This window comes from Notechis scutatus, chromosome 7, assembly GCF_049901735.1.
Source record: "Notechis scutatus isolate UNSWTSFEM ecotype Mainland chromosome 7, rNotScu1.2, whole genome shotgun sequence".
NCBI lineage: Eukaryota > Metazoa > Chordata > Lepidosauria > Squamata > Elapidae > Notechis > Notechis scutatus.
Window position 1 is genome coordinate 6,778,228 of NC_142015.1, and position 24,248 is coordinate 6,802,475.

General features: G+C 40.0%; 1 protein-coding gene and 1 pseudogene across 1 annotated transcript in view; one reads left to right on the plus strand and one right to left on the minus strand.

Moving 5' to 3' along the window:
• Window positions 1–23,958, minus strand: part of LOC113420992 (tumor necrosis factor receptor superfamily member 10B-like) — a 48,088-nt gene extending 24,130 nt beyond the window's left edge. Inside the window, exon 1 of the mRNA XM_087969929.1 lies at window positions 23,682–23,958. Coding sequence (XP_087826055.1) covers window positions 23,682–23,729 — 48 coding nt within the window. The 5' untranslated portion in view covers window positions 23,730–23,958. The remainder of the gene's footprint in view (window positions 1–23,681) is intronic.
• On the plus strand, window positions 18,061–18,585 carry LOC113420994 (small ribosomal subunit protein uS11 pseudogene; annotated as a pseudogene).
• Window positions 23,959–24,248: the final 290 nt, after the last annotated feature.

The window sequence follows — 24,248 nt, forward strand, 5'->3', positions numbered from 1 at the left end:
AAAGTGACTTATGACCATTTTTCACACTTATGACCTTGTGGCGTCCCCATGGGCAACTTGGCAACTGGCTAGTAGTTATGATGGTTGCAGACTTAGCAACAGAAATTTTGGGCTCAACTGTGGGGTCATAAGTTGTAATGACTAATCAGAATAGAGCTGGAAGGGACCTTGAAGGTCATCTACTCCAACCCCTTGCTCAAACGGAGACCCTATACCATTTCGGACAAGCGACTGTCCAGTCTCTTCTTAAAACCTTCCAGTGATGAAGCACCCACAAGCTGTTCTTCTGGTTAATTGTCCTCACTGTTAGGAAGTTTTTTCTTAATTCCAGGTTGCTTCTCTCCTTGATTAGTTTCCACCCATTGTTTCTTGTCCTGCCTTCTGGTGCTTTGAAAAATAAATTGACCCCCCTCTTCTTTGTGGCAGTCCCTCAAATATTAGGCTACTGCTAACCATCAAGCACTTACTAAAGAACTGCCAAGAAACTGCATGATTGAGTTCGTGTGGTTGGTAGAAGTCTCTGCCACAGAGGGTGCTGTTATAAAAAAAAATTTAGACTGTACAGAGATGGACAGACTAACAATGAAATTAAAAGATAAGGAACAATTGATATACTATAATGCCTGGGATGCCTGGTATGAATGGTTTAAGAATAAAAAGAAATCAAAATGGCAATTAGGTAAAGAATAAGAAACTATGTAAATACTTAAATCTATATTCATATCTATCTATATTTATTTTTTTATATATTAAGTTGAAATTGTATAATGAAAGAAATGTGAATATAAGAAAGATACGGAAATGTAAAAGATGTCTTGACGTTGATGTAATGATATATAAAGTTTTATGTTTTTAAATTTTGAAAACTAAATAAAATTTAATTGTTAAAGAAAATAAAAGAAAAGTGAATGTACAATTGAATTATTTTTTTTAAAAAAGTCTCTGCCATCCTTTTAGGTCCTCTATATTGGCGTAACACTGATGAGCTGTAGGTCAAACATGGCTTTTGTTTGCAAATGCTATCACCACCATCGGTACAATGTACAATGTAAATTGTAAAGTGTACAATGGGGGAGCTTAGAAAAAAAGGGGGAAGGGGCAATGGAATGCTGGCCATTAATTTGGCCATTAACTTCTGAAAAGCACAGAATCCACCCCCGCTCTGCCTGGCTCCTGCACCAGTGGGACAGTGGAAGAAAGAGAGAAGGAAAAGGTGGGAGGAAAAAAAATCAGGGAGGGAGAAAAAGATTGTCCACACTCACTTCTACTCCTGACAAATCTATTTACAACCTGCATGGATCTCCTCCCAGATGAACCCCATGGGAGCTCAGCGCTCAGCATGAACATTCCTTGCTAATAGAAGGACTCTGAACTATCTGTATCATTACCCAAACAAAGGTAAAGCCAGCTCATTCATTCATTCATTCATTCATTTTCAATAAATCAATCAACCCACCCATCTCATCTACATGACTCAGTTAAATGCTATAACAACAATGACCCAATAACAAAGAACTAAAATAAAAACAAAATTCTTTTACAGTCGTACTTTGGTACTCAACTTATTTTGACATGAAAATTTTGTCCCAATACTCACTATTTGTTTGGTACACAATGCACAAGTTAGAACTTGTAGGTGTCAGCAGCCTTGTGACTCATTACACTATTCCTTTTATGGGAAAATTGGTTTGGTACTCATCACACCTTCTGGAATCAATTAAAGACGAGTACCACTGTATTTCTTAGTTAATTATTTACATTTTTTTGGCATCCAAGATATGGTATTTGGCAGGCACTGACTTTTTTCAAGCCAACCAGATATCTAAGCCACACAAAATTCTCAAACTCAGGACAACACTAACCCTGCTGAGATTTAAAGCCATCCCAACATCTGTTTGAGGGGAAATTAGGAGGTATCCCATATGAACCAAGATTTTTTGTCCCTGCAGTGAAAGCGTTCCTGAAAATTCCCGAAAATTAACCTATCTTGTATTATAGCAGCCTTAGAATAAAGCAGTTAATATTTCTCCAGCTAACAATAAATCAATTTCAAGTAAATCAATGTAATTTTATTTCTCTGAATGAAGTTAATGTTGATTTGCTGTTTCTAAAGTAGGCCATGCATTAATTGCACCAGTTTTATAATTATTGCTATGTTTTTTTTACTTGTTCAGAAATGTTTTTTTCCTTTTGAATTGAATAATGTTTATTACTACTACTTTATAACTTGCCCTTTTATTCCAGGGTATAAAATACCAAATAAAATGAAATAAAAGATAAGACTGCTTCAGTCTTATTGAAACAGTAGTGATCCAAACTGAATATTAGAAGTTGGAAGGGACCTTGGAGGTCTTCTATTCTAACCCCCACCCCACCCCCCAAAAGCAGGAAATCCTGTACCTGCTTGGCTGAAATGACAAATGGCTGCCCAACCTCTTCTTAGAAACCTCTAGTATTAGAGCATTCACAACTTCTGGAGGCAAACCCTTCCATTGATTCATGGTTCTAATTGTCAGGAAATTTTCTCCTTAGTTCTAGGTTGCTTCTCTCCTTGATTAGTTTCCAACCATTCCTTCTTGTCCTCCTCTCAGGTGCTTTGCAAAATAGGTTGACCCCCCTCTTCTTTGTGGTAGCCCTGTAGGAAGTTAGCATCCACCCCCTCCTAGAAAATTGAAATATCCTAGGAAATATTAAAAAGGCAGAATATTTCCCTTAAAAAGAGTAGAAACTCAAGAGCAGTAACTCACTTCAGAAGCAAAAGCTCATCCCCACATTTGTTAATGGGTAGGCCATTAAGGCCTGGGCCAGAATACTTTATATAACAAACTATTACAAAGTCTGCTGGTAAAGCTATAGCAATTGCCAAATTTTAATATAAAAAAGGCACAAGAAAAGGATGTCCACTATCTCCTTTACTATTCATATTGATATAAGAATTGCTAAAAGGAAATATTAGACATGAGATAGAAATTAAAGCTATGGAAATAAAAAGGGAACAATATAAATTATAGGCATTTGTAGAAGATTTGCTCTTTATCTTGGAAGAGCCACAAGAAAATGGACTCAAACTAATTAGGAAAATAGAAGAGTATGGTGAAGTTGCAGGACTGAAATAAAGAAAAAAAATCAAAATAACTGTTTACAGATGTATAGAAAAAGAACTAACAAGGAAAATAGGTATACAGATAGTCAAGAAAGTTATTATAAATTGGTGCAACCAATTAAAACAAATTTGGTTAAGTGGAAAAATCTACAACTATCATTGATGGAAAGAGTAGCAACCATAAAAATTGAATATCCTGCCAAGATTACTATATTTATTCCAAGCAATACCAATAAAACTGGAGAAAAACATTTTGAAAAATCAAACAATATTTAAATATATTTGGCAAGGGAAAAAAGCAAGGATAAACTTGAAAATGTTGCAAGTTTCTAAAAATTTTGGCTATTCGATTGAGTTAAATCAATGACAGAATTTATGGGATAGAAATGATAAATTAACAATGTCTACTACATACAAAGAAAATCTTTATAAAATGTTTTATAGATAGCATTTTCCACCTTCAAGGTTAGCAAAGATGTTTAAGAGTAACTCTGCAGAATGTTGGAAATATCATCAGATACCTGGTTCATACTATCATATGTGGGGAAAAATATTAGACAGAAATACAGACATGGTTTTAACAAAGGGAATGTATTTTACATGTATTGTCTGCAAGGAGAATAGTATTTGCACAACAATGGAGAAGTGAAGAAATCCCAACTGATGAAGATGTGATTAGACTAAGCTAACACTTACAATTAAGGAAAAGGAAGAACCTGAATTTTTTTTTCTTCTTGGGACTCATCAATGGCTAGCAGACAAAAACAGGAAAAAGGGAAATATATGAAAGGATTAGTGATATAAGGAAGATACATTAGCATGAATATTATTGTTATAAACAGTAACATAATTGATACTAGCTCTATTGGTAGAACACAAAGAGGAAGAAAGACCTCTTTCTCACTCACACACAAGCATACACACATTTCCCATGTTTTTCCATGCTTTAAAATTAAAACTTAGAGGTACTCGCCTTCTTTCCAAGCAGCCTTTGACCTCAACACTTAAAAACCCCTTTAAAACCTTTTTTTTCCAAATGGCCAAGGTCCAGGAAAAACTCACCCACAGACTCAATGGGTCTGTTTACCGGCAAGGAATCTTACCTGGGCCTGGTCCGTTGGTTAGGTTAGCTTGGAGTCCTCATCTGCTTGGGTGCCAAATTGTTGAAAGAAATGACCAATTCTGCATCAGAAAAAGAGCTTTCAATTTTGCAGGCCATAAGATGCACCTGGGGATTTCCCAAGAGTGACTGCTACCTACCAATGGGCACATAACTCTGGCTGGCAATGTTAAAATATATTCTCTACTCTTTAAGTGGTCGACAGAGATAGCTCAAGTCGCAACTTGTAAATTATCATTAGTGGGTCATGCTGGTTACATATTTATTATAGCCAGCATAACCAATAGCCACAGCTTATGGAAGGTTAGGGCACTGTGGCTTTAGCCAGCTGTTATCTTTGATCCTATGACTGTCACGAGGATAAGAATGGGCAAAGCCAACTCTGCCACCTGAAAATAAGGGAAGGAAGAATAAGGAACGAGGTTTAAGCAACCAGGATCCTTTAAATTCATTGTTTCATCTGTTCCAGTGCTCTTGTGCACAATCATCCATAGATCCATTTAAAAACAACTTGGGAGGGACTTTCATATGGTGTTTGGAAGCTGCAGTCCTAATGCTTGCATACAGGCCCAACTGCAGTCTCAACTTTTGGCATTCTTTGTTGCTTATGTGCATTAAGTGCACTTCTCTGGGACAGCTTACAGGGCGTGGGGGGAGGGAGGGAGCAGCCTTCATTCTCCTCCTGCTGGTATCTACCCTGGAAAGCCAGATGGCCTAATAACAATTATTGTCTCAAGGTTGAGCTAAGTAATCTACATTTGAACTGGTGCCATTCAGCAATAGTCCCAAACAAAGACTCAGCCACATGCTGGCTTCAGGTTCTGAGGGATGCCTTGAAGACTTTATTAGTCTTCCTGCAGGTGAGAAAAGGCAGGTGCCCCTTGGGACTGAAAGCCCCACCAACAGCTGTCCCAGGGGGCTGTCCCTTCTTCACTGAAACCCCAAAGTGTTCCACTGACGCCATTCTTCTAATTCAGAGGTCTCCAATCTTGGCAACTTTAAAACTTGTGGAATTCTGGGAGTTGAAGTCCACAAGCCTTAAAAGTTGCCAAGTTTGGGGACCCCTGTTCTAATTTCTCTCTCCTACCCAAAGATGTTGGTGGCTACTCAGATTCAGCAGCCTTTCTGTGCTGCTCCTCCCCCATTCCTTTGTTCTCCTGGGAGATATTTCCTGCACGATTCATAAAAGCTGCCAGTAATCAAGATTATTGAAGCTAAACTCCAGCTTCTCAAACATTTGCCTTGGCAAATGGACATCAAAAACGCCATCAAAAAAGCACAACAAAGAATGTTCTTTCTGCGCCAACTCAGGAAGCTCAAAGTGCCCAAGGAGCTGCTGATCCAGTTCTACAGAGGAATTATTGAGTCTGTCACCTGCACCTCTATAACTGTCTGGTTTGGTTCTGCAACCCAACAGGACAGACACAGACTTAAGAGAATAATTGGGGCTGCAGAAAAAACAATGGCTACCCAACTGCCTTATATACATGTATATATACATATATTAAAAACCGGCTGATAGAAACAGCACGGGCTATGGAATATCTACTCTTAACCCTAGACTTATATATATATATATATTATCCCTGACAGATATTGTAGATATTCAAACTGGATTGTCAAATGTATTAGAATTTACCTCAAGCCTTAAATTCCAAAGTTGATTTTAAAATAAAATAAAAACAGGTTGATAGAAATAGCATGGGCTATAGAATATCTACTCTTAGCCCTAGACTTTTTATATATATATAAAAGCTGTGTGTGTGTGTATACATGTATACACAGTGTGTGTGTGTGTGTGTGTGTGTGTATTTTCCCCTGACAGATATTGTAGATATTCAACATTAGAAGGTACCTCAAGCCTTAAATTCCGTGACTTGATTTTTGTGTTTGGCATGAATGATGGTTCCAAAGGTAATGCAATCAAATCTATTCATTCAGAGCACAAAAACCTTTTAAGTCATTTGCCGGCCTTTATCAGGTTGTCCAGATAGTGATTATTTTCATTGGCAAAGAACTTCCTTTTATAAAAAATGCAGTCCTGAAAATAACCCCACCAGACAAGCCGTTAATATTAATCCAGTTTAATAGATTCACAAAGATGGGATTATTTCAGATCTCTTACCACAAAAACCAGTTAATGCAATTACTGTTGCAGAACTCAAAGAGTACTGTAACAATGTACACACACACACACACACACACACAAAAAGCAATCATATTATTTCAGATTGCTAATATATTTTGAGTGTTCCCATTCTGACAATAATACCTGCACATAGAGGTAGCCCTTAACTTACAACCATTCATTTAGCGACTGAAGTCAAAATGCAACTGGAAAAAGTGAGTTATGACCGTTTTTCACATTTGTGACTGTTGTAGCACCTCACGGGATCAAAATTCAGACACTTGGCTACCGACTCATAAATATGAAGGTTGCAGTGGCCCAGGGCAAGCCAAGTCAATGGGGAAGCCAGATTCACTTAACAACCATGTTTTTAACTGCAGTGATTCACTTAACAAATGTGGCAAGGAAAGTTGTAAAATGGGGCAAAATTCACTTAACGCATGTCTCCACTTAGCAACAGCAATTATGGGCTCAACTGCAGTTGTAAGTCAAGGACTATCTCTGTTAAGAAGGTGGGGAAAACAGCTTCTATCCCAGGGCAGTAACTCTATTGAATGGTATGAATTCATATTGTATAGTGCAATATGAATGCAATATCAGGGGTTTTCAATTCAGTTGTATAGAATGCAAAGGATGCGTGTTTGTGTTTTATTTTTATAGTTATAATGTACACTGAAGATGGTATTTAATTTCATTGTACGAGGGGCAATGACAATAAAGTAAAGTATGTATAGTAAAGTAAAGTCAACTAAACACAACACAACACATTTCAGATATTTTGTTCCTCTACCAGGGGTGTACCAAAGTCACGCCCCTCATAGGCCATTCACATTTTTTTCTCTTGAGAAAATATTACTATACTTAGGAATATTGAGGCAAATAAGAAAGTGTGTAGAAGAAAATGGTAACTAATCTGAATATTTCAATTTATATAATGCAGACAGTCCTTCACTTACAACAGTTCATTTAGTGGAGGTTCAAAGCACTGAAAAAAGTGATTTATGACCATTTTTCATACTTACGATCGTTTTTCACACTAAGGACTGTTTGTTCTAACATTCCCAGGGTCAACCTGATCAAAATTCAGACGCTGGGCAACTGTTTCATATTTATGACCGTGGCTGTGTCCCAAGGTCACATGATCCCCCCTTTGGCAACCTTCGGACAAGCGAAGTCAACAGGGAAGCCAGATTCCGTGGGACTAACTTAACGGGTGCAGCGATTTGCTTAACAACGGCAAGAAAGGTTGTAAAATGGGGCAAAATTTACTTAAGAAATGTTTTACTTAACAACAGAAATGTGGGGCTCAATTGTGCTGTAAGTTGAGGACTACCTGTAAATGAATCAGAGTCTAGCTAAACCTTGTATGTGTATGTATGTATGTATGTATGTATGGTATTCAGCTTTGTTCGGGTATTTTCCCACGTCATTATAGTTGTGCTTTAAAAGCACAACTATAATGACGTGGGAAAATACTCGAACAAAGCTGAATACCATACATGTAATACCCATGAAAACGCGTAAGAATATATATATGTGTGTGTGTATGTATGTATGTGTGTATATAATATATATATATATATATATATATATATATATATATATATATATATATATATATATATATATATATATATATTTTCCATATATATATATATATATATATAAATTTTCCAATATATATATATATATATATAAATTTTGTTCAATGCTACCAGACACTATCAAAAAGCCAAGTGGATAATTATAATGATAGCCTTCTTAAGCCAAGACATTGCAGCCTCCCCTTGCATTCCAGCTTAATGAATCAGTCTTGAAACCTTTCACCTACTTCTAAAACGATAAAAGGTGGTGTCCAGCAAATGCATTTGGCAGAGTTTCCAGAGGAGGAGCCATTTTGTCTTTCACTGTAAGGAACGGTAGAACCTGACAAAGCTAGCAAGTCTACTGGTGAAATTGCTCATGGCCTGCAATTCCCATTATGAGACACTTCTTCCCCCAAAGAAAATGTCCATCCTAGAACAAGGAGTCTCAAACCATGGCAACTTTAAGACTTGTGGACTTCAACTCCCAGGGAGTTGAAGTCCACAAGTCTTAAAGTTGTCATGGTTGCAGACCCCTGTCCTAGAACAAGAGGTGGACTAAAAGGATTTATATTCCTTGCAGACAGCTGGATATAAATCCTTCCATTCCCCACCATCTAGTCAGAGCTGAAGAAGCTTCTTGGATGAGAAGTGAAATGTCTTCAAAAGAAAAAAGCAAAGTCCAGTTTCCTCCTGAAAAAGCACCTTTGGAACAACCATCACCTGGATGGCTGAGACTCTCTACAGACTTTTAGCTATACAATTTGGGATGAACAACCTTTGAATGGTGTGGGAGTAGGAATGGATTTCCAGAGGAAAACTAAACACTACAGGAACCAGGAGCACCACTCAGATGACCTTGAGGACAAAGATAAACCTCCAAGGGTTGCCTCAACAACCCTCTAAAACAAGGGTCTTTCAAACCTGGCAAATTTAAGACTTGTGGACTTCAACTGCCAGAATTCCTGTACTAAAATGACTGGAGGAGGAATTCTGGGAATTGAAGTCCACAAGTCTTAAAGCTGTCAAGTTTGAAGACCCCTGGTCTAGCATAGGGGTCTTCAAGATTGGCCATTTTAAGACTTGTGGACTTCAACTCCCAGAATTCCTGAGCTAACGTGACTGGAGGAGGAATTCTGGGACTTGAAGTCCATAAGTCTTAAAGCTGTCAAGTGTGAAGACCCCAGCTCTAAAAGGATGCAAAGGACCAGCTCTCTGCAAGGAATATAAATCCTTCCATTCCCCACCATCCAGTCAGAGCTGAAGAAGCTGCTTCGTTGAGAAGCGAAACATCTTCAAAGAAAAAACAAAGTTCAATTGCCTCCTGAAAAAGCACCTTTGGCTACCCTAGAACTGTTTTCTTCACTGTGGAAACCCCCCCCCCCCTTTAAATACCTTTTGTGGCCACCAACCCTTGCAAGACTTCACTCAAAATTTAAAGCATAACATTTCTCCAAGACTTCATGGAACCCCTATCATAACATCCCATCTCCCCAGGGACCATAGATTGAGAACCACTGATCGAGAAGACAAAGAACTACTGCAACTATGGGGTCTACAGAAGTCCTGCCTCCATCTCAGGGGGACGCAACCTAGGCAATGCACTGCAGATGTCCCCAAGCCAGACGTGCACCGCAAGCAGAAAGTTTAATTGTTATTTTAATTATTAAGTTGATTGTTTTGACATTTTATCTGTACACTGCACAGAGAAACTCTGTGAGAGAGACAAGGGTTCCAAACTTAATGACAGAACTCGGAGAGACCTTGAATCAATTGCCGTTGAGATAACCTTAATCTTAAGGACACCTCTAAAGCAGAAAGAAGTTTCTTGGAGCTGGAGAGAAAATATAACCATGTCATTCCACCTCCCCACCTCCCTCTACTTCTCATAGCAAGTGTCCAACCTGTAATTAATACTTTAATAATGCTTTGGTAAGGCCCACACTTGGAATACTGCATCCAGTTTTGGTCACCACGGTGTAAAAAAAGATGTTGAGACTCTAGAAAGAGTGCAGAGAAGAGCAACGAAGATGATTAGGGGACTGGAGGCTAAAACATATGCAGAACGGTTGTGGGAACTGGGCATGGCTAGTCTAATGAAAAGAAGGACAAGGGGGGACCTGATAGCAGTCTTCCAATATCTCAGGGGCTGCCACAAAGAAGAGGGAGTCAAGCTGCCCTCCAAAGCACCTGAGGGCAGGACAAGAAGCACCGGGTGGAAATTAATCAAGGAGAGAAGCAACCTAGAATTAAGGAGTAATTTAGAACAATTAATCAGTGGAACAACTTGTCTCCAGAAGTTGTGAATGCTCCAACACTGGAAGATTTTAAGAAGAAATTGAATAATTATTTGTCTGAAGTGGTATAGGCCTTCCTGCCTGAGCAGGGGGTTATTACAGCTAATCAGAATGGGAAGGGACCTTGTAGGTCATCTAGTCCAACCCCCCGCCGAAGCAGAAGACCCTAGACCATTTCTGACAAATGGCAGTCCAATCTCTTCTTGAAAGTCTCAAGTGATAGAAGACCTCCAAGGTCCCTTCCAACTCTAACTCTAACTCTAACTCTAAAACTCTAACTCTACACTACTCTACTCTATTCTATTCTTCTTTGCAACTTGATTCTCCCCGTTGGGGAATTCTGGGAGCCAAAGAAGACAAGTCTTAAAGTTGCCAAGGTTGGATACCCCTGTCTTAAGAGCAAACGTTAAAGAACTGGGAGAAAAACAACACCACTCAGTTGCAGAGCCTTGCTGATGCAATCCCGCTTTCCCCCTTTGGCTCCCTACAGAGAAAAGGATGACATCACCCTCTCTTTATCATTGCCCTTCAGTTGTTATTGCAGAAGCCAGCTCCTCTTCCCTTGCACAGAGAGGCAAAAAAAGATAAAAGCCCGGCCAAAACATTTGCCTCAAAGATAATCATATTAAAATTGTTGCTAACTGCTCAGGAGCAAACTTCACTTGCGTGTGCTTGGAATTGCCTCAGAGTGAATCGTAATAACTTAAATAACTCTGCTTTCCTTTTACGAAATGTTGCGTGGGCATTCCACTGGCCAGTGAAGCCACAATACCATTCAGCATGCTATATGGAACCCAACTAATCATGGTTTGGTCAACAAACCTGGTTTTATGAGATTTAGTACAGGCAGAACTCGAATTACGACCACAATTGAGACCAACATTTCTGCTGTTAAGGGAAACATTTGCTTTTGCCCCATTGTTACGACCTCTCTTGCTACTGTTGTTCAAGTGAATCACCCGCAGTTGATTAAGTTAGTAATATGGTTGTTAAAGTGAATCTGGCTTCCCCATTGACCTTGCTTGTCAGAAGGTCACTAAAGGGGACTTTTCCCACAGCAATGGCCATAAGTATGAGCCCCTGGCCAAACACCTGGATTTTGATCACGTGATCGCGGGGAATGCTACGGAAAGGTTGCAAGTGTGAAAAAAATGGTCATATTTGGTCAAATCCCTCTTTTCAGTGCCATTGTATCTGAGAGAACGTCTCTTGCTGGTCACATCTACCCGACCCATCAGAGCGGAGAGGGAGGGAATGCTGTGGGTCCCACCCCTGAGGGAGATACACCTGGTGGGATCCAGAAGAAGGGCCTTCTCTGTGGTGGCTCCCTCTCTCTGGAACATCATTCCCTCAGAGATTAGAATGGCCCCCTCTCTAATACTCTTCCAGAAGGCGCTGAAGACCTGGCTCTGCCAGCGGGCCTGGGGAACCCAGAGAGGGATGGAGCCCATCAAATGGTTCATTGTGTGATCTGCTGCCCTTGGGGCAGGGGGGTGGGAATTGGGGGGGGGGGTGATTTATTTATTTATTTCAGATTTTGTTCTATTGTACTTCATTAATTTATTTGATTTGTTTTGTTAGTGTGTGTGTGTGTGTGTGTGTGTGTGTGTATATGTATATGTATATGTATATGTATATGTATGTATGTTTGTTTTCTTAAGTTTTCACGGGTATTTATATGTATGGTATTCAGCTTTGTTCGGGTATTTTCCCACGTCATTATAGTTGTGCTTTTAAAGTTGTAGCAACGTTTCGGGAGAATCTCATCTGCCATCATCAGGCTTCTGTATTGTGTTCGTCTGTGAAAGTCTGTGAAAGTCTGACTCACAGACGAACACAATACAGAAGCCTGATGATGGCAGATGAGGTTCCCCTGAAATGTTGCTACAACTTTAAAAGCACAACTATAATGACGTGGGAAAATACCCGAACAAAGCTGAATACCATACACACATATATAATTTCAAATATGATTTTACATTCTGTAAGCTGCCTTGAGTCGCCATGGGTGAATAGGCGGCAATATAAATTCAATAAATAATAATGATAATTGTAACTTTGAACGGTCACTAAATGAACCATCATAAGTCGAGGACTACCTGTAAGTCACTAGATTCCAAAAACCTCATTAGATCTTAAAGAGTAATTCGCCTCCTTATAAACTTTAGGATGTCTAGATCAGGGGTCGCCAACCTTTTGGACCTCAGGGACCACCAAACTCATAAATTTAAATCCCAGGGACCACTAACCGGTTCTGTGGGTGTGGCCTAATTTGTGGGTGTGGCTTGGTGGTCATGTGACTGGCTGGGCATGGCTTGTATGTAAATATTATGAATATATAAATATTGATTTTTTTTTATAAAAAAAGAACAACTTTTACCCAAAATCAGGCAAAGCAGGCAGGCAGATTGAGTTGCTCACAGAATCACAGATTTCACTTAGAGATCTGTGTTTCTGCCATCGGCTAGCTCAGTCTGTACTGCTTCAGTCCTAAGGAAGATTCGGCTCATCTAAAGATTAGCTAGAAAGCAAGGAATCCAACAATTTCCTGCTTTCTAGCTAATCTAAATCTCCCTGCAAAGCAGAACAGCTGATGGTTGGAAACAGGAAAAATAGCAATTTAGCAGGCAAGTTTGCCAGGTAAGGAGTGAGTGGGCGGGAGTGTTCCCACAGGCCATGTGGGCGGTGTAGCCTTGTGTTCCTGCACAGCCTGGATTACCTGCTTTGGGGGGGGGAATGCTCTGGGGATGACATTTCTCTGCGGACCACCAAAATTTTCTTCTGGACCACCGGTGGTTGGTGACCGCTAGTTTAGATCATAGCATACTTTAACTGCTTGTCTAAAACCATGCTGTTAAGTATTTTTAAAAGGCACACTATGTGGTGGACCATTATAACATTCTGGAACATTGCTATATTCAGGAACTCATGAACTAGGAGAATGGCAACAATTTGCAATTGATGTAACTGAATGGAACAACATTTCTTACAACGTTACAATTTATTCCAAAATCATTTTATTTTATTTTTTTTAAGTAGATCATTAAGGGAAATGTAATCTGGCTATCCAGATATCCCAAAAGTGCTTTTCTCAACAGGCAACTAGACTTTCTTGGTTTTTTTTTCCCCTTTGAAAACATTTTGCTTCTCATCCAAGAATCTTCTTCAGTTCAGAAGACCTTCTTCAGTTCAGAACAGAAGAAGCTTCTTCAATGAGAAGTGAAACATTCACAAAGGGGCAAAAAAATAAAAACTCCAAGAAATTCCAGTTGACTTTTAGAAAAAGCTCTTTTGGGACAACCATGACCTGAACGATTGAGAATCTCCGTAGACGTTTGGCAATGCAGATACTTTGGACATTATCAGCTAATAGTAGTGAGGTACTAATACCACTTTATAAAGCCTTAGAAAGACCACACCTAGAGTATTGCATCCAGTTGGGTCACCACTCTATAAAAAGATGTTGAAACTCTAGAAAAAGTGCAGAGAAGAGCAACCAGGATGTTTAGGGGACTGGAGGCTAAAACATATGAAGAACGGAACTGGGCCTGGCTAGTCTAGTGAAGAGAAGGACCAGGGGAGACAGGATAGCAGTGTTCCAATATTTGAGGGGCTGTCACAGAGAGGAGGGGGGTCAAGCTATTTTCCAAGGCATCCAAAGGCCAGACAAGGAACAATGGATGGAAACTGAACAAGGAGAGATTCAACCTGGAAATAAGGAGAAATTTTCTGACAGTGAGAGCAATCAACCCATGGAACAGAAGTTGCCCTCGGAAGTTGTGGGAGCATCATCACTTGAGACTTTCAAGAAGAGATTGGACTCCCATCTGTCAGAAATGGTGTAGGGCCGTGATAGCGAACCTATGGCACGCATGCCACAGGTGGCATGCAGAGCCATACCTCACTGCACATGTGCGTGCCTCACAGCTGATTTTCGGCGGATTTGAGGCCTTTTTCAGCCTCCCAAAGTCTTGAGGAAGGCTTCTGCAGGCTTTGCAGGTCAAAAACAAGCCCTGTTTCATTACTTCCTGTTTTTCCGAAAATACCGGAAGTGACTAAACGGGTATAGTTTTGAGCCTGCAAAGCCTGCAGAAGCCTTCCTCAAGCCTTTGGGAGGCCTCAAACCCGCTAAAAATCAGCTGTGAGGTGCAGTGCAGGTAAAGGGGGGTGGGGGTGGGAGATGGGGATTGCGCACGTATGCATAGGGGGTGTGGGGGCATTGCCTTCTGGGTGCTGGCACACAAGCATGAGTGTGCCAGCACGTGCACAATTTTTGGCACAGGAGCCCAAAAGGGTTAGCCACCACTGGTGTAAGGTCTCCCGTTTGGGCGGAGGGGCTGGACTACATGACCTACAAGGTCCCTTCCAACTCTGATTATCTGTTAATACTGATATTAGCCACTCCATCTAGGAATTATGGGTCTTGTAACCCCAACACAAGGAGAACACCAGCTTGGGAGGAGGGACGTACCCATTCTAAGGCAGGGGAATCTTTTTCAGTTAATGTAAACACGGTTCGGGTATGGTGTGGGAAAAGGAGATAAGGATAAGAAAACGGTCATTTAATGAAACTGGCAAAAAAAAGAAAGAAATTGAAGGCAAATAAAAACGCCGAGAACATTTAAGGAGAGCTGTTGAAGGATTCCACCACAGCCTTTTCTTTAAATAGTCTAAGAAATCAAACACAGCTGCAGAGCTAGCAGCACAGGAAAAAGCAGCAGCACCGAAAGGAAAATATTCTTGTCTCGGTTAAAGTGAGAAGACGAACATAGTATCAGCATCCCAATCTTACTGCAACGTATTTCACAACCCGGGTAGGTGTGTACATGACACACAACAAAAGAGATGTATTTATGAAGCAAAAGAGAGGGGGGAACAAGTAGGGGGGGGAATGTTTTTTGTGTGGGGGGGGGGGGGTTGGTGGTGGTGGGGGGGGGAGGAAGAAGATTAAGTAATTGGGAAGGGGGGGGGGGGTGGGTGGGATGTACCTAATCTGTGTGGTTGGGTTTTGTTTTTTTTAAAAAAAAAAAAAAAAAATTTTGAGAATTTTTTTTTATACAGGGGGGTGGGTGTTCATACACACACACAAAAAAGAGGGTTTTTAACAATAAGAGAAACTAGTGTAATAGATATACTGAATATTACTTATATATATGGGAATGTGATTATTATTATTATATTGTTATACTGTTAAGAAGATTATTAGTAATTGTTAAGCACATGAAATATGTACCTAATTGAGACATGATTGAAATGGAATGGTTTTATTGTATGTTAAAAAAAAATTAAAAAATTAATTTTTAAAAAAGAGCGACAGGAATTAACCATTTGAGAAATAAAAACAAGCTGAACTGCTCTGAAAAAGACTGTCAAGCAAGCACGAAGCACTTTGTGGAAAACAAGCCAGAAGTGAAAAGCACTGTCCCTTTCTAAACATTTACTAGAGGATTAGGAAGCTATGCAGAGGATCAGCTCCACAACAAGGAATCCTCACATTTATATAGGATATAGGCTGTTACTTTTTAACTCGGACTCAAGGAGTGCTCAAAAGCAGCCTACTTCCTCTTGTAATTTAATCACACTGTTGCCTGCTTTTCTGGAAGAATGTCTACGGAGATTCTCAGTCAAGATCATGGTTGTCCCAAAGGTGTTTTTTTTTGTCTTCAAAAGGCAACAAGATTTTGTTTTTCTTTGAAGAAGTTTCGTTCCTCATCCAAGAAGCTTCCTCCGTTCTCCACCATTCCATCAGAACGGAAGAAGCTTCTTGGACAAGGAGCAAAATGTCTTCAAGGAAAAACAAAGTCCAGTTGCCTTTTGAAAAACAAAAAACAAAACACCTTGGGGACATTCTGGGGTAGCTTTGAACCATTTTGCCCTGCCTTTTGAATGTCAAGCCTTCAGTACAAATACTCCTTGACTTACAATCACAAGTTGAGGCCAATGTTTTTGTTGCTAAGCGAGACCATTTGTTAAGACGTTTTACAACTTTTCTTGCCACAGTTGTTAAGTGAATCAGTGCAGTTGTTAAGTTAGAAACATGGCTGTTGTGTGAATCTGGCTTCCCCACTGACACTGTTGTCAGAAAGTCAGAAATGATGATCACATGGCCCCTGAACACTGCAATCATCACAAATACAAGTCGGTTGCCAAGCCTCTGCATTTCGATCATGCAACCATGGGGATGCTGCAATGGTTTTAAGTGTGAAAAATAGTCATAAGACACTTTTTTAGTACCGTTGTAACTTTGAACGGTTATTAAATGAATTGTTGTAGGTTTTGGACTACTGGTACTTGAAGACAGCTAAAATCCTCTCATTACTTCTCTGGGCCAAACAAAGCCCCACATCGCCATGTGTTTTTCTTTCCAAGGTGCTTATCTTCTATGAACAAGATATTAGTTAATCAGTGGAACAACTTGCCTCTAGAAGTTGTAAATGCTCCAACATTGGAAGTTTTTAAGAAGAGATTGGAGAACCATTTGTCTGAAATGGTGAGTTTCCTGCCTAAGCAGGGGGTTGGACTAGAAGACCTCCAAGGTCCCTTCCAACTATTCTATTCTATTCTATTCTATTCTATTCTATTCTATTCTATTCTATTCTATTCTATTCTATGGTTCTTCCATTCCACTCTATCATTCTTAATTCTATTCTATTCTTCCATTCTCTATTCTATTCTAATTCTATTCTAATTCTATTCTATTCTATCATTCTTAATTCTATTCTATTCTTTCATTATCTATTCAATTCAATTCAATTCGATTCAATTCAATTCTATTTCTCCTCTGACACATTCAGATTTATTAAGTCTGAGTAATTTAGAAAAAAAGGCTTTTTTTTTTTATCTTGGCACTATCTTTTTCCTAATGCACACAAGAAATGAATCTTTATTTCTGCGGTTGCCTCGCATTGTTGGCTTATATTCAATTAGCCATCTACAAGGGCACCCACTTCCCTTTGCCACATATAACTCACCCAGTGTGTGCTTCCCCAGTTTCAATGTTGCAATAAATACTGCTAATTTCCGCCCATCCTTTCAACTTTTCCAAACTCTCCTCTTAGCTTGACCCCCATCCTCTCAGGCCCTTAGGGCTATATCCCATCTTTGTGCGGTCTGCCTACTTTCTAATACAGGGGTCCCCAGACATGGTAACTTTAAGACTTGTGGACTTCAACTCCCAGAATGCCTCAGCCAGCCAAGTTTGGAGACCTCTGTTCTAGCGTAATGCCTTATCCAAGTCATTTACAAATATGCTGAACAATATATGGTCTGGAACCAAGCTCTATAGCAATGGTTTTCAACTTTGGCAACTTTAAAGAGTGTGGAAATTAACTCCCAGTGTTGGTGAATTTACAGGTCTGTGGACTAAATTGGGAACCTAAAAAAAAAAAAAAAGAAAATATCCTAGCAGGAAAGAGTGAATTTCTTGTCAATTGTTTTTGAGAAAATAAAATGCATATGATTGTTTAATTACTGGAAGCCAAGTGTAACTGCTCATTGATGAAGTATCCGTAAACTTGTAACTTGCATATGTATAATCTTCCCTTATTCCCTGATTATCTTATTACTATTTAGATCTTACATCAACCACTGAAATTAACCACTGTTCACAAAAGTTTGCACCTTTTATCATATGTGGTGGACATGTCCAAAGGCAAAAAAAAAAAAAAAAAAATAGGACTAAAGTATGTACCGGTACTTGGTTATAAAAAACGATAAAGCAACAATATAGATTTGAAACCAGAAATATTTCTGCTGGGTATACTACCAGAACAATATAATAAAGGGAATACATACTTTATTTTGCATGTAGCAACAGCACAAGAATAGTGTTTGCTGCCGCCTGCAGAGACGCTTGAAAATGGCTCCCCGTAAGGGTAAGGAAAAGAAGTAAGAGCAGGTTATAAGTTTGGGACCACAGGTTGCTGAAGGAGAAAATGTGTTTGGAGTTTGCCACATCTTTGCTTCCTTCAATGATACATTTGTCCATGTAACTGACCTGCCAGGCAAGGAAACTATCTGCCGAGTAACTGGTGGCATGAAAGTGAAGGCCGACAGGGATGAGTCCTCTCCTTATGCTGCTATGCTGGCTGCTCAAGACGTAGCACAAAGATGCAAGGAAATGGGAATCACTGCCCTTCATATCAAACTGCGGGCTACAGGTGGAAATAGAACAAAAACTCCTGCACCTGGAGTTCAGTCTCTGGGCTCTGGCTTGGTCTGGCATGAAGATTGGGCGCCTTGAGGATGTTACCCTCATTCCTTCAGACAGCACTCGCAGAAAGGGCGGTCACCGTGGTCGTCGTCAGTAAAATAGGGGCTGTCGTATTTCATCATTAAAGCTTTCCAATAAATCTCTGTTCTCATTTGAAAAAAAAAGTGTTTGCACAACAATGGAAAAATGATGAGCTCCCGACAGATGAAAGTATAATAAAAAAAATATCAGAGTGTGCCGAGATGGATAGATTGACCCTTAAGATAAAAGAAAAGGAAGAAACAGAATATGTTTTTAACTTGGGATTTATTCTACCAATGGCTAACTAATAGAAAGAGAGGTTAGAAACTAAACAGAATTTTAAAAGATAAGAATTTGTATCAAAAATTTTGCAAGATGGATAAACTGATCATATTATTATGCTGTGGTTAATATGGATATGTTTATTAAGATTACTAGCATGATTTTGGTTACTGTTGTATCTTTACTTAAAATTAATTGTGCCCAGACAACACGCTGTTCAGACAGACATGGAATTTTTTATGTTTTTAAAAGGAAAATGTACCAATAAAACACATCCCCCCCCAAAAAAAACCGTTTGCACCTTTTAATGAATAACGTTAATGTGAAAAAGGATTTACCAAACACTTTCTAATTTTAAACTCAAGGGAGACTTTATGGTTGCCAAATAAGTGTGAAGGGGAAAAAAGAATGTATTTTCTTGCACTCTTTACTGACTCACCCCCATCCTAGGTGACTCAGATGACCAAATAAATTAAACTACTAATTATCTAGCAGGGTCATGACCCTAACCATTCCAAGCCCTTCCCTGTTGGTGCATGTGATGGAATCAGTAGCGGCTTCCTGGAGAGCACCTGATTGTGTAAAACAAGGACTTTGTCTGTTCCACCTTGTTAAATTTTAACAGAAAGTTTGGCTGCAGAAATTCAAGGCTGGCTCTGTTAGTCCACCCCCTTAAAAGAAATCAATCAGCAAGCATTCAGACTGCCTTGGGCCATTCCGATGATTTGAATCTGGTAGGAGTCACTTTGAGCCAGCACAATAAGTACTAAATGACAGACTTGAACATTGGGTGCTATCTAACAAAATGAAATTCAATGGTGAAAAAAATAAGGTTCTACATTTAGGCAAGAAAAACTCAAATGCACAGGTATAGTATAGGTGGTACCTTGCTCGATAGTAGTAACTGTGAGAGGGATCTCGGAGTCCTAGTGGACAACGATTTAAATAAGTTCTAAATTATTCAGAAATTACTCCTTCAAAAAGCGGACTTAAAAGTAATAACCTGCAACTGTTTTATAAAATATAAGTGAAGAGGGGGGGGGAATTGACTATGGAAAGCTAATAATTGTTCCCACAGAGGTATGATATTTAATTGAAAAGTAACGTGAAAAATCTTAAGACTTTAATGAATTTTAATATTAATGATAGAATTGAATTGGAATGGAATGTTGTTTTAATTATATACATTTATAATTTTTTCTTTGTTATAAGAATATTGTGTGTAGTTTAAGAATGTACCAAACAGAATCCGAATGGAAGCTATGTATTATATTGAGTGTTATAACTTTAGGGGAAAGATATAAAGGCGTCATACTCCAATCAGTAACTACAGGAGAAATTTTGTTTAATGAGAAAAGATAATAGACAATTGAAACAGGACAGACAAAAAATATAAATATAATGATTTGAATTGAGATGAAATAAATATAATAAAATCGAGGAAATTAAAACAGGGGAGAAGCTATGTAGAAAATGTAAAATTGTAATAAGATATGGAATAGAATATAAAAATGAGCATGAACCTAAAATTGCGTCTGCATGAAGAAATGTAACCCGGGATTATGCTGCTTTCAAAAAAGATGTTTTAATTGTGTTTCTTTTCTTTTTGTGAAAACTCAAATAAAATTTACAAAAAAAAAAAAAAAGCGGACATAAAAATAATAATCTGCAACTCACTACCAATAATTTGATTCAGCACCAATTCAATCACTGCTTAGCTTACTGAATGCATTGCTTTTTGGATTCAAATGTTTGATTAGTCTATCAAAATATAAAATACAGAAGTACAAATAAAATGAAAATAAGGGGAAAATAAGGAAAAAGGGAAGAAAAAGAGTGTAGGATAAGGGGTGGGAAAGAGCATTGACTTCCGATTCCATTTGAGGCAGCAGAATAAGGTAAAACTTCAACTTTATACTTTTATATAATATATATTAACCATTTCTATAACAAACCTAATCAGCAAAACTCAATTGAATGCATTGCTGGTGATTGAAGCAAAAGATATTTATTAAATCCGTTTGCCTCCATCTTACCATGAGACAAAGGCTTAATGTTAAGCAGTTCCACATTTCTCTTCAGCAAAGTTTCAATGTAAAGAGGATCCACTGATTTTGTCCCTAAAAATTATCGGTTTATAAGTTTGGACAGCTAATGATCAATACTGAAATTTTCCCTATCAAGCCAGATTACCAAAAATAACGGATAAACATTGTAATGATCTGGAAAGCAACATGTCCAAGTGCAAATTGAAGGCATCCAAAATTTAAAAAGTCTGACTTCAGTAGCATCTTTTAAGATTAACAACACAGTGTTAATCTAAGGCACAAACTTTCCTAAAGTGCCACTCACTGCATCAGACACGTGGCCTTAATTGATTTAGGATTTAAATATACAAGGATGAGGCAAGGAAAGGAAAATGCAGGTTTGAAAGTTCCACAGAGAATATTGTAAGTAGCAGTTTATAATTTTATACCAATGCACTCAAAAGCAGCAGTTCTAATGGGACTTCATTGCAAAACAGGACTGAACGGCAATTATTTTTGGTGTAATTCAGAGGTGGCGGCCTACTATTCACTGGGTAAGTGTATACAAGATTGCAGCTTTAAGATAAAACCTGGCAAGCAAGTAAAGGAGAAATCCGTGTACTGTTCATGTCAGCAGATATCGGTCTATACTGAGCAGTGCACTGTTGCTAGCTGTTGCATCATACAGGAAAGGAAGGGGAGGTCCCAGCAGCCAGGTCTAGGATAAAGAGAAGCTTCAAGGGCGGATCCAGAAAACAGGGGCTTTCCATCTTGGACTTTCCAAAATCCCAGGTAGCAAATCTCCAAATACAGTTTGCATTGCTTGGCACTAGACTGTGAGGGTCGCTCACATGGCCTCTAACTTATACTTAACTCCAACACTACAAATCAGTTCACAGGGGGTTTCTCCAGTCAGAACGGGGTGGGGGAAAAGGGTGAGGGGAGCAAATTTTCGTCTGGATTTGGGTGTCCAGAAAAAAAAAAAAAAAAAGCCGCCCCGTGGGCGTCTCTCCTTTCAATGAGTGGATGTGTTTGCAAACAATGAAAGTGCCACAGAGAGATTTTTATGCAGGACCGAATTGCACCCTTGAGGCCAGCTTGAGTTAAACTTAAAACAACTGTTAACACTATCAGACCCAACAGGTTCCTGCGAGCTTCTTGCAGCGCCTGGATACACCCCCCTTTTCCTCCCGCCTCTTCAAGCATCCTCGATTAGGCCTCGGTTGGCTGGATCTTATCAACCCAGACTTCTTTCTCTAAAAACATCGCAGGGGTAGGTCCCTCTATGGAGAGCCTCAATCATCCGGTTCATGGTTGTCCCAAAGGTGCTTTTTTTTTTTCCTTTCCAAAAGGCAACTGGACTTTCTTGGTGGGTTTTTAAAAAACAACTTTTCACCTTTGGTCCAAGAAGGTTCTTCAGGTCTGAAAGTCTTTCTTATCATTCTTGTTTTATTCTTATTCTTATTCTTATTCTTATTCTTATTATTATTATTATTATTATTATTATTATTATTATTATTATTATTATTATTATTATTATGTGCCTTGGGTGCAGTCCCAAAACAACTGGAGCACCCCTTGAACACCATAGGCATTGACAAATTTGCCATCGGTCAATTGCAGAAGGCAGCTTTACTTGGAACAGCTTCCATTCCTGCGGGAACACCAATAACACCATCAAATATCCAGATTTGCCTATTCCAGGTCCTTGGTAAGGACTCGATAGACAAAAATGCCAAACCCAGCCTGAACATCTGGCTGACTGTGCGATGAACAATAATAATAATGTTGGATGCTGGCAGCAACCCATATCAACCAACAGTGCCAGTTAAATAATATTTGTGATACATTTTTAAATGTTCAGTTGACTGAGTTTTAATAATAATAATAATAATAATAATAATAATAATAATAATAATAATAATAATAATAATAATAATAATAATAATAATAATAATAATAATAATAATAATAATAATAATAATAATAATGAAACAAGTCCAGTTGCCTTTTTAGAAAAGCCCCTTTGGGACATCCCAGGAGTTGGAAAAGCTCACGGGTACGTTGCTCTTACTTTCTAATTTAATGAGTCACTTGAGAACACCGTTCACTAAGGACACATTGGGAAAAATTCGAGAAAGATCCGCTCCTTTGCTTGATAGTCCAGCCGAGGCTTTACCTCGCCTCGGACGATTTCAAAGCCACGTATGAACACCCGAGGTTTGCTTCACAAGCCTCCCTAACCAACGGCCCCATCTTGCGGGTCAGCCCGTAACTCGCACCATCCCGAACCCACACGTGACGGGAACGGTTCGGTTCCTCTCCAACACACTACACGGAAACGTCAACCTTGCCCGCTTGCAACTCCAAAGGTGTGCAACCAGCGAAGCCGCCGCGCTTTAATGGAAGGAGATACTTGCCCGGACATGTTCGGAGGCGAAGCGAGGGTCTTTCCCCGAAGGGCGATCGACCCCCGACTCCCGTCTCTCCCTTCACACACACACACACACACACAAGCGTCAAGGCCGGAGACATCCCCGTGCAAGTTGCGCAGGAGCGTCCCTTCCCAACTCCATCCCGCAAACCCCCGTCTTGCTAAGAGCGAAGGCGGCGCGTCGCCTCCTCCTCCTCCTCCTCCTCCTCCTCCCGGCATAGCCAAACTTCGCTCCGCGGGACGAGGAAGGGGGAAAGGGATGCGCGCGGATCGGGACGCGCGCTTCCACCTTCGCCTGCAGCAGCAGCGCCGGGAGATCCGCGGTGGAGAAGAAAAGGCAAGGGAGAAAAAAAAGAAAAGAAAACTTTTTCGCGAGTGACAGGGGAAAAAAAATAAAATAACCCCGGGCAAGTTCCGAAGGGCCGCGCAAAGGATCGGCTGCTCCCCGGGGTGGGAAGAAGGCTGGCAACTCACCAGCAGGGAAGCGACGGTGCAAAGCGCCAGAAGAAGTTTGGCTCCCATGGCGATGACAAGAAGGGACCCGGTCCTAGTCGGCGGCGACGGCGACCGGGCGGAGGTAGCTGTCTCTGTGCGCTCCCGGGTGGAGGAAAGGCGAAAGCGGGCAACGGCCGTTGAGCACCCAAAGAAAGCGGTCCGGAGTTGCCGATCCACGCAATGCGGTTGGAAGCGAGAGCGGAGAAAGTGCGCTCGGGGCTCGGGCGAAAGGAGCTTTCGAGACGGCCGGTTACTCGCGAAGACTTTCTTAAGTTGCGGGCGCAGCGTTTAAATAGGGCGGTTGCAAAGTAGGCGGAGGAATTGGAGTTAGGCACGTCCCCCCCTGGCGTGTTTTAGCGTTGGGTCGAATAGAGCTTCAGGTTCCTCGCTCCTGCCTTTGTCATCTTCGGGAAGAATTTTTTTTTTTTTCCTCCCATCCTCCATCAGGGACTTTCCTGCAGTTGAAGTCCAGCCTCCTGGAAGGATAATATAAATGCACGTTTGCTGGAGGCCCTCGCTTCTTTAACCCTGAATCGGCGCGACAAA